Here is an 11,253-nt window from a genome sequence, read left to right on the forward strand (position 1 = left end):
AAATACTGCTTTGTCTTTATAATACCTACATACATATCCGTACCAGTAGTCACAGATGGTTCAATCATTTTAGATGTTAAACTAAGTTGAAGTTCATGAATATGAACGACTTCATACAACCATGTTAACTGCCTAGCTGATATGACAGTTGAAAGGTTCTTATATATTAATTTCATCCAGCTGAATCTAAATTATGTAATAACAAATGTCTACATTGGTGGTTTTTGTTTCACATTGACTCGTTAAACACCATTAGCCATCTGTCAAGCCAGCAAATGCAGCACAGCAGGACTATTTTCAGACAATGCACAAGCTGCTTGGCATGTCCACAATCAATACTCCGGGTACTGGAGACTGTCTGCCTGTGTAGCACAGAAATAGGAACGGCCCACATCAGTCACTCACCCATCATACATGATCAACCTAGTGTGTGTGTTTGTGTGTCCTTTCTTTTCATGTCTCACTGTCTTTGACAAACTCAAAAAGGACCATCACGGTCCATTTGAATTGCAATGGAGGTTCAAGATCACTCAGCCCTACATGTGTCACCTTTCACTACAAAGTCAGTTTGCACTGTAAAGTTAAAGTGTGTCACTGTCTTCCCCCGTCACCAAAGGCAACCAATCACATTTAAGTTACTGAGCAGCCATGGGTCTTTTAATAGTTTAACTAAAGGGGGCGCCGAGATAGCTCAGTTGGTAGAGCAGGGGGCGCATTTAGAGAGGTTTACTCCTCGAGGCAGCGGGCCCAGGTTCGACTCCAACCTGTGGCCCTTTGCTGCATGTCATTCCCCTTCTATGTCTTCAGCTGTCCTGTCAAGAATAAAGGCCAAAAATGCGCACAAAATAATCTTAAAAAATGAATACAAAAATAGTTTAACTAAAGGAAGTACCGTTTTTCCTGGTATCATCTCACTGAGATGGCTCTTATTTACTCTTAAGGGTACTACAGGTCTTAAACAACATATTTCTATATCCTATGATGTAGTGAAACACCTAGTGAAATAACATTTGGGTAACCCAAATATTCTTTCACTAGGTGTTTCACTACATACTGTACTAATACTGATGACAGCATGTGTCAGCAGCAACCAGCCTCTCCAGCAGTTACAGTAAATACGAAAACAGCTGAGATCAGGAATGAGGACAAAAACTCCTCTAAAAAAGGGTACAAATTATTATTATTAGGATGTTGACTCATGACTGATTCATGACATGACATTTTTAGCACTCTCCAGATTTACTTTGTACTTTGTCACTGATACAGCTGCACAGTTTGTTGTCAAAAGGTTAAACATGCTAGCTTTGTAAAACTACGGTTACAGTCAGGAGACTAATACATTTTCACCCGTGTAAAACGGCTTCATGCTTTTCCCCTCCCTCTCTCACCTCTCGGATGACAACAACACTTAAAACAAGACATAGGCGTTTCAGCATTGTCTCAGTTGTGAGCCAAAGCGGAATAGTGTGGAACCACTTAGCCACGCACTGATTAAAAAAAGGCCAGCTGTCATTTGTCATAGCCACCATCTCACAGCAAGCCATCGGGAGCTGTACTATTAGAAGTGCATCACCAAGCAGCGCGGCCCATAGTTAATAATTCCTTTTAAGAATGAATAATAGCAAAGTCATACTGACCTCCAAAGAGAGAAGAGGAGGAGGATGGCCAAAGTTTTGACTAAGACACAGCTAAGTATACTTCTATCAAACACCAAAAGCAACCCACGAGGGGAAATTCTACAATACCGACACTAGGTAAAATGAAAAGGTTCAGCATTAAGCTAGCTCAAACTGTGAGGTAACTGACACCTGACATGTGACAGTGTATATAAACTAAGTCACAAATCAAGTTTCACAGATGTTTAGGCAGAGTTAGCTAACAGAAAGAGAAAGATGTTTTGTTTACAGATCTGTAGGGCAGCTCAATAAGTGCAGCACAGTTTTATTAAATGTGGTGGGGGGGAACTAGAGCAGGAGGAGTACCCAGGTGGAGGGTGTATGCAGCATTCTGCACGCTGACAAAAACAAATAATCCAACGCCACGATGCGCAAACTCATAAAATTGGAAATAATGGTGTTAGCTTAGCTTTTAGGCTCCATGTGATCGCTCAAGAGAGTTGCACACTTCTCACAGTCAGTGCTTAATAAAAACCAAACATAACCACACACACACACGCATTGGTTACCACACCAAAGGAAGGATGTGCAAGACAAAAAAAGCTTATCACATTTTGGCTTCCTTTAATTTGATCGCCTCCCTCTGCTGCAAAAGATGAGCAATTTCAGTTTGTGCAGTTTTATTAATGAGCAAAAGGTGGATGATCATAAACACCACCTGGCTGTAAAACAGACCAAACAAAGATGAAACTGTTTGTTTCTCTCCTGACAAGACAAAATAACACCTCTCCTGCTTGTCTCCACAGCATGTCTCCTTCCTTCTCCTGGCTCCTTCCTATTAATCAGCTGCTTTATTTCACTCTAATAAAAGCACTTTTGTCAGGTCAGCTTGCTTTCCTGGACAAAGTTGAAGTGTAGGCAGAGATAAATCAGGTACCTTCTTCTAAAACTCAACTGGGTAGTTCATATTGTTGAATGCTAGAATAAAAAGCTGTGATATCTTGCAGGGATTGCAGCCCTGTCACATTTTTCCCCTTTTCATATTTATTGCACCTTAAGCAGGCGTGAGACAAGACACTTTCTGAATGAAATGTAATGAAAATAACTCATAGCATATAAAACCAAGAAGTAAACTGATAAAAGGCAATTGCACAAATTTCACTCTCCCATATTTTACACCAAATAGTTTCAGCCCAGGCTATACGAGAGGTGTAAAATATGAGGCAGGGAGTTTAAAACACATGGTTAGAATTTATTTAGTAACCGAGACTGCGTTTTAATTGCAACCATATTTGTTAGCTTACTGAACATGTGGGTGAGAGATGGTTTTCTTGGCTGCAGGGCGGGGGCTTTACGGATTACTTACGGCCTCAGTTTAAGGGCAAAGCGACTGCGTCTCAATTTTTTGCTCCCAATGTGTCACTCACCGCTAACCTGTTGCAAATGAGAACTGTCTAGGGTTGTCAGTCCTGTTTGCCTGCAGTCGGACACACACCAGTTTAAAATATGAATCATAGCCACACTAGAGCGTGCAACGTTTAGAGCTCAGTGTAGGCTATATGTGTGTGACCAATTGTCGTCCTAGATAAAGCTGCCAGACTGTGATCTGACTAGGGCTGGGCAATATATCGATATTTTATCGATATCAATATAGGAGACTAGATCGTCTTAAATTTTGGATATGGTAATATCCTGATATGGCATAAGTGTTGTCTTTTACTGGTTTTAAAGGCTACATTACAGTAGAGTGATGTCATTTTCTGAACACACCAGACTGTATTAACTGTTCTATTATTTGCCTTTACCCACATAGTTATTATATCAACATAACTGATGATTATTTATCAAAAATCTCATTGTGTGCATATTTTTGCGAAAGCACCAATTGTCAACCCTACATTATCGCCACAGTATCGATATTGAGGTATTTGGTCAAACATATCGGGATATTTGATTTTCTCCATATCGCCCAGCTCTAGATCTGACCTAGGGCTGCTTGATTATGGAGAAAAGAAATCATAATCACGATTATTTTGGTCAATATTGAAAACACGATTACTCATTGTCTTTTGGAAAGATGTTGCAATTATTGGACTTAAAAAACAGTGAAACAGTTAAGCAAATCAACAGTGAAAACACTATGAATTTTTGATACGTTTGCCGTTTGAACATTCTTTTTTCACAAGACCAAATAAGAGTTCAATTCCAAAACGTAATGTGCAAAATTACCTTTTTTAGTTTTTTTCGAATGATCTGTTTTTGTGATCATTGGGAGCCAAAATCGTAATCGCGATTCAAATTTTGATTAATTGCACAGCCCTAACCTGACCTACAGGAAGCAGCATTTACTTTCTGTCCAGACCTGCAACTGCATAGCAGGAAAAAAAAGTTAACGTCTGAATGTATTTTGTACAAGGATAGCATTTTCTTTGTTCTGAGGTGGTATAATGTCCAATGACTTAAAGCTAAATTACAAAGTGAAACATACTGAGAGGTGTAAAACATTTCTCATGACAGCACATGGTGACAAGAGTAGTTTAAAGTCTCAACAGCGATGTGTAGATACAGTAAATAGTTTTAGTAGTTGCTTAGTTTCCTGATTTTTCTTTCTAGAACCACAACCCTCTGAAGTCTCTCTTAAGGAACAGCAGCATCCTGATGAAACAGAATTAATGAGACAACACTTGAAATTAGCATCAAAAAGTATTTCTGGTTAATTCATCACTGAACCAGGAGACAGCAAAAAAAACATTTCCCCGAGGCCCTGTTAAATCACTTTTAAGAAGCCACAAGCATAACTAGGCTTCAAAACTACTGATCCCTTTGATTCCTTTGATTTATGCCAGGCTGGTTGGCATTTTACAAGAAAAGAACTGTGTAATGGAATTAGCTCAAGGTCAAGAGCGATAGGATTTTAATATTTTTTTGACGAATGAATCGCCTTAAGGCCGGTTTACGGTTCTGCGCAGGCTCCACGCAGAGCTTTCGCCGTAGCCTACGTAAGTGGTTTGATGTTTATAATTATGCGGTGGTGTGTGCGTCGAGCCGGCGTGTATGTGTGTGTGTGTGTGGGGAGTGGGGAGTGGGTGATAGAGCGAGGTATCAGTGAGTGTGACAGCGATTAGCTCCGTAGCGAGTAGCGACTCTAGAGTCATAGTGAGAGGAACAAAGTGTCTCCCCTGTGTTTTCTGACCACGGTGGGAAATCTGTAGCAGGAAAGGTTAACCCTCACCTTGATTTCATGTTGTTTATGGAGAAGGAGAACCAGGAAATGAGTCAGGGGAAATGCAACACTACCACGGCACGGCCGAGCGACGTGCGTCACCATGACATGTAGTTACATTTTTCGAGAGGTGCACGTCAGGCTACGGCGTAGGGTCCGGCGTAGATGCAGAGGGGTCTGCGGGGGTACGCCGTCGATTCTACGCAGAACCATAAAAAGGCCTTTACTCCTCTTTTATCATATGAATACGGGTCAAAGAATGAAGTTAAGTTAGGCCCTGATCCCCGAAACAACAACTTCCATTTGAAGTTAGTCAATAGTTCTTTCTATGTGCGACTGCCTTGAATGCCAATGAATTCTGTCAATTCACCAGATCAGCTGAGTTAAATCCGGGAAGATAGGCGGCATTCTGAACATGCCAGTGGAAATGAAGACATTGTTTGGGGGAGGAAGTGGAACTAATGCCTCAGGGTAACAATAATCCTGGGAAACAATGTAAAAGCAATAAAGTGTGTTGCCTCTGGTGGAATAAGGGGGATTCCAGATGCATTAAGAACATGAGTTTCCAAAATCAAGTCAAGGCGCTGGCATACCAAACCTTGTTCAGTTCTGTGGGAACAAGTCTTACAACACCAACAGATATCTGTATAGTTATGAAAGAATGATTCCATTAAAGTATCAATATAACAATGTGAGAAATGTATTTCAAATGTCACTAAAAGTATCAGCAGTGTCCTTAATATCATGAGTAAAAGTACTCATAATGCAGAAGAATGGCTCCTGTGAGTGATGTACTGTTACTGTATATATTATTATAATTATTACTGTCGCGATGGAACCAATTTTAACTGTGAAGTAAAAGGTTTATTTGCCTTGGAATATAGTGAAGTAGAAGTAGGCTATTGTGGTTATTGTGTTGGAGCTTACTACTGTGCAAAGCCTTGCTTCCACTCATCGAACTGCTGGTATGACAACGCCTTTTATTATCAGTGCTATACTCCATTTCAGAAGACTTTATTTATAGCATTATTATTAATACTGCTAAAATGACTAAAATATACATACACTACATACATACGCCATAATAAAGCCATGGGGCCATTATGGGTAGTACATGGTATGACAAAAGTTTTGCTGAAAGAGGACTCGCAGAGTGCTCATTGTTGCTACTTGGTCAACACATTAAGTATTAAACGTGCAATGGATGTGCACCCCAATCAATCCTCTGCAGCAGTGATGTGGCAGCTGCCTCTTTTTCTACTAATGACTCATCCACTCTTGCATTCAGTGAGCCCCGTGAGAATTTTCTCCAACATTTTTGAAGACCTTCCACTTTTAAGATCTCATGGATATCTGAAAATATATTCAGGCAATCATTAGCATCAGAATAATATACTTTTCACACACCAAGGGGCTAATTTTAACTATAGCCAACCATATCTCCTGAAGAGACTAAAGTGATCACAGGCTCAAATAGAGCTTTGGACTGCACTGCAAACAACAGAGCTCGTTTGGAAGCTTTAGTTTGAGACGCCATGCCAAATAGAGCTTTGGTGTAACCTGCTGAACTCATCCATCAATCAGCATTAGCATCCCTCATACAGCTGCAAGCCCTCAGTCCCACTAATGGACCCAGCTAAAAGGGATTCAGTATGCATGTGGTGTAGTACATTGCACACATTAAAAATAACAATCCATTGTCGTGAAACCAGATTCTTCTGAAAAGAAAAACGTGTGATTTGCTACATTGCTGACTGAACAGGACTAGGATGTTCCAGGGGATCCGCAGAAAAATCAGGATTAGTTCCATTACACTATTATTTCAGGCATTCAAGCACAGCACAGTGAGCCGTTTAACCACGTAACTCAAATATTTCACATTACCCATTATGAGTCCATCAAAGTTAAACAAATCATGCAACTCTTCTCAAAGATACCAAACGTTTCTGACTATCTTGCCTTTATCAGAGTGGTTTAAGAGGTAGTTTCCAGTTCCTGTATATACAATACATCAATTCTCAAAAAGATAAATAATTACAAACGTGTATTATATGTTGTGTAAACAGTTAGGATGGAAATGTATTCCAAAAATGACATCTAACGCCAAGAGTATTAACAGACTGTGCGGTCCCTGGGGATGAAATTTAAATACATGAAACCATGTGGTTTGATGTGAAAAAAGCATTTAAAATAAGATTTATCAGCACTTGCGTGAAAGCAGCCTTCTTAGTCATAGCGCTAAAGCTATAATTGTATTGTACAAATTGACCGTAATAAGGGAAGTGATTAAAACATAAATAAATATTCATGTCCATTCTACAGTGGCACACAGAGTATATGTTTGCCTTGTAGGATTTGTCTAATTGAACCCTTCAATATAACGTCAATAATAAATCCAACGTGCCGTGAGGAATACAAGCTACAGATACTTTTTGAGTGTTGTTAAATAATCCCCTACAGGAGAGAGTGGGGAGCTAAACGGGCTACCTGGTTTCAAAGCATTTTAGGAAGTGACAATAAATAACCACACAAAAGACTTCCACGTTGTAGAAGACGGATGAGTGAACACAAACAGCCAGCAAACTAAACAGTTACAAGTTATGCGTAGCCTGTTACTAGCTAGTTAGTTTGTTGCGGAGGCCCCATAACACAGGAAACAGCGCTACAACTAGGCGCGCCTCTAACAATTCCCAGTCCACACACACACACACACACACACACACACACCGTCCTCTTACTCACAATAGACAGACATTCCTTGTTTTTGCGTTTCATGCAAAACTAGCTGGCAAATTCCCTACTCGTGAGATTTGCATTCACACAGTTAAGGCAAATGTGACCCATACAAATTACTCATACAGCCACATGATAAACAATACAGCCCGGTCGCTTTCTAATCACAATCTTTCCCAAACTTGTGCAATCTGAGAGCAGAGAGCTAGGACGAGCTAACGATGGAGCATGCAAGTTTTCTTACGTACCAACACCATACTTTTCCTTTTTTGTGGGCACCCAGCGAGACATTCTCCGTGTCGAGGCTTCCCCGAGTTGTCGTTAAAGCCTGTTCTAATAGGTCCAGATGTGACCTCTTGTTATTAATGTAGACTTTTTTTCAGTTTTCTCTGAGCTTTGGGGAGCCACTCCGAGCAGCCATTTTCCACCAGTGACAGGATGCTCCGCAAGGGGGAGGAAGGGAACGCAACTTTTTCACCCTGTAGGCGTTCATACAGTAGCAGTACCGCTGAACTCTCACTGCTGTTAGAGGCCAAAACTGCTACATGACTGATGGAAAGTTTTACCTGAATGATTAGTGGTCTCTACTCTGCAGATGCATGTTATTGTAAATATGACATAAACGGGTTGAAAATAAAATGGTGGGTGAACTCTATTGTATGACAAGTCTTTTATAGAAAATAAATTATGCTAATGGTTTGGTTTGATTTTATTCTATTGTGCTATTTGCCTATAAAACTTGCAAAAAGACACAACACACATATCCAAAACAAAAAACAAAGATTCAAGAGAATATGGAATAAATGTATATGATGATAAAATATATATATATATATAATAATAATAATAATAATAATAATATAATAAGCTACACTAATAATAGTAGAAATGGAACACACATAGAGATAAGGACATAGGCAGCATATGGATAAGTAAAAATAAGTAAAACCTAAGGTGGTATTTGAATGAAGTGCATTAAGTAGGCTACAATTTGTTATAATTTTGACAAAATTGCTTTTTCTTTTCAGGCATAATAGAACTGTTGGGAACAATAAAGCAGCTGTCAATAGAATGTTTCTGCTTCACTCAGCTTGAAATAAATAAATCAATTGTAACTTATTGCACACATACAGTTTCAACTTATTTAAATTATATAATTTAAAAAAGTATTTCAGTCTTCCTGTAAATAGATGTGTTTTCTACGGTGACCTTTCAGAATGATGACCACAGAATTAGAATTCATGCGCTCTTTGTCCATTTCCTTCTTCCTTTGTGCTTAATGGTAAAGCTAGAGGGGCTAAAGTGGGCCTGTTATTCTGAGCAGTGATGTGTTGAACTAATAACAGTTGTTACCTGGAACTGCAGGTGCTAAATAAAAGACATCAGAGGGATGCACCTGGTGCACACATGTTAATCTGCTCATCTTTATTCATCTTGTTTGCACAAATGTTGTATCCTGTGTGGTTGCAACCCATCTTTTAGAGAAGTCTCTCAAACCTGTGACACCATGCCCTCCTTTGCTTACTCTCCCTACTCATGTTGGAGTCTGCCAGCAGAGGGCGGTGCTGCTTTCAATTTAGTCTCACGTCCAAGAAGCTACCTTTGTTGAACATTGTTAGGGTCAATATACATAATACATCCATGGCCTGAGTGCCAGGGGCCCAACAGTCCAGCATAGTTTTCCGTCACAAACTCACATTACATCTGGAACAATAGAGACATATTATATAAACACAAATCATAAAAACAACATTATTTAACATTATTCTTGGAAAGCTGGTTTGTCAGTGGAATTTATCTGGTTAACCAGCTCCTCAATTTTAGTGGTGCAATGATGTCATACTCTAAACTTCTTAAAAAGTATGTTTTTTATTTATTTATTTTTTATTTACTGTACTACAGGATCCTGTTGTTACTGGTGTTGGTCGGACCTGTTGTTCCTGTTAGAAGATTATTACTAACTGTGATATACAGTACACGCTTTATTTCAAAAAGAAATTGTCTCTGTTCCAAATGCTGATTTCCATCTGAAATAACCTCACTTCATCTGGTGCTTACGTTCTAAATATGTGATTTTAAATAAGGTTAAGGAAGTGACTTTTTAAAATGATTCATGATTTGTGCATGATAGTCAGCCTTTCGCCTATGTTACAAACATGTGTACATGAAATTTACATTGTGTGGACTACACTTGATATTGAGCATCAAAATGCATGTCTCTTGACGCCTCCTATACTTTAGCCACACCCCTGTCATAACTCATGAACTGTTTGTCTTAGACACTTGTGGGAGCCGGCATCACTGCACTCAGCAGAGAGTTCCTTTTTTTATTGTTGATTGCCTCGCCCCCTAATCTTTAGCCACGCCACGTTTTATGATTCATGCACTGTTGTAGGAGACATCATTTGACTCAGCAGAGAGTTCCTTTTTCATTAGTGACGGTTTGCACTTCCCCTATACTTTAGACACGGCCCTTTCATGAACCATTTCTTGTAGACACTTATGGACACAGGAAGTGGTACAAAGTTTGCAATACATCATTTCCAATACCGCACACTCCACACAGGAAATGAAGTCTCATTAATGTGCACAGTGTCCGAAAGTCACACAAATGCACAACCGCTTTGACCAGCGTCCAGCCAGCATCCCCCGACATGCAGGGAGTTGCAAGGGCCCGTTCATTGCTACTTGCAGCTTTAATTTAAATCTGTCCTTACTCAATTGAGTTTTTGATTTGTTTTGATGTTATCTACTAAACAGAGCAGACAAAAAGATACAAACTGCTTTACAGCTTTTCATATTCCTTCTGTGTGTAGCGTCTCAGCTTGATAAGGTGTCACATAAAGCCTGTCACATCAATTGATATTTAACATATCTCTGTCTTTGAAAGACTTTTGGAAAATATTACACCACTAAGTGGGACTGAAGTTGCTTTGAAAGACATCTGGGGACTGTTAATCTACTAAGAAACTGAAATTCCTTAAACATCCCAGCAAGAAGAAGTTGTGTCTTTGAAGATCTGTGTTTAACTTAACTGCATCTAAATAGAATCTGGCCTTAAGTTAGCGACAAGTTTCCTCTGTCTTGTAAATACACTTCACTCGTGCATTGTGGGACATCATGTGGGTCATGGTTACTTATCCAAGAGGACACTGGCCCATTTTAAAGACAGTCTTGCAAATGTCACATGGCTTGCGTTAGAGTCTTGAGGGTAGCAATGCCTCATAATCAGCCACCAACCACGAGATCACAGGGAAGAGCAGAAACAGGGGGAATTCAACAGAGAGGATTTCTGAAGCAATAAGTGACTCATGGAATAACATGGATAATCTGCTCATTAGTGATGCTCTATCATTTGTTAGGATGCTGAATGTCAGGAAGTGTGATTATTTGCTCTTTTAAACATTGTGTTTCTGACTTGCATAAACCCAAAATTAAACGGTTTGATAATTAAAATGCTGAATGTTACTGATGTTCTTTGTTTGAAGGGAGATCTTGTTACGTCAAGCATTGCATCAACAAGAGTTTGTTTTTTCTTTCAGCCCGCCCACCCCTTTGTCTCTTTCCATCTCTATCTGTATTGGATGTTAAGCCCTTGTGCTCACTAACTCTTTTGTTCGCCAGAGCATCCCTCACATTGCTATGTGCCTGACTGGAGACAGTACCCACTAGCACCTAGTT

General features: G+C 39.6%; 1 protein-coding gene across 2 annotated transcripts in view; it reads right to left on the minus strand.

The window, feature by feature from the left end:
- The window catches only part of dock1 (dedicator of cytokinesis 1), a 194,072-nt gene extending 185,997 nt beyond the window's left edge, over window positions 1-8,075 (minus strand). For both annotated transcript variants that reach the window (XM_028567274.1, XM_028567273.1), the window contains exon 1: window positions 7,821-8,075. In XM_028567274.1, coding sequence (XP_028423075.1) covers window positions 7,821-7,863 — 43 coding nt within the window. In that variant the 5' untranslated portion in view covers window positions 7,864-8,075. The remainder of the gene's footprint in view (window positions 1-7,820) is intronic.
- Window positions 8,076-11,253: the final 3,178 nt, after the last annotated feature.

Source organism: Perca flavescens, chromosome 21 (assembly GCF_004354835.1).
Source record: "Perca flavescens isolate YP-PL-M2 chromosome 21, PFLA_1.0, whole genome shotgun sequence".
In the NCBI taxonomy this organism is placed as follows: Eukaryota; Metazoa; Chordata; class Actinopteri; order Perciformes; family Percidae; genus Perca; species Perca flavescens.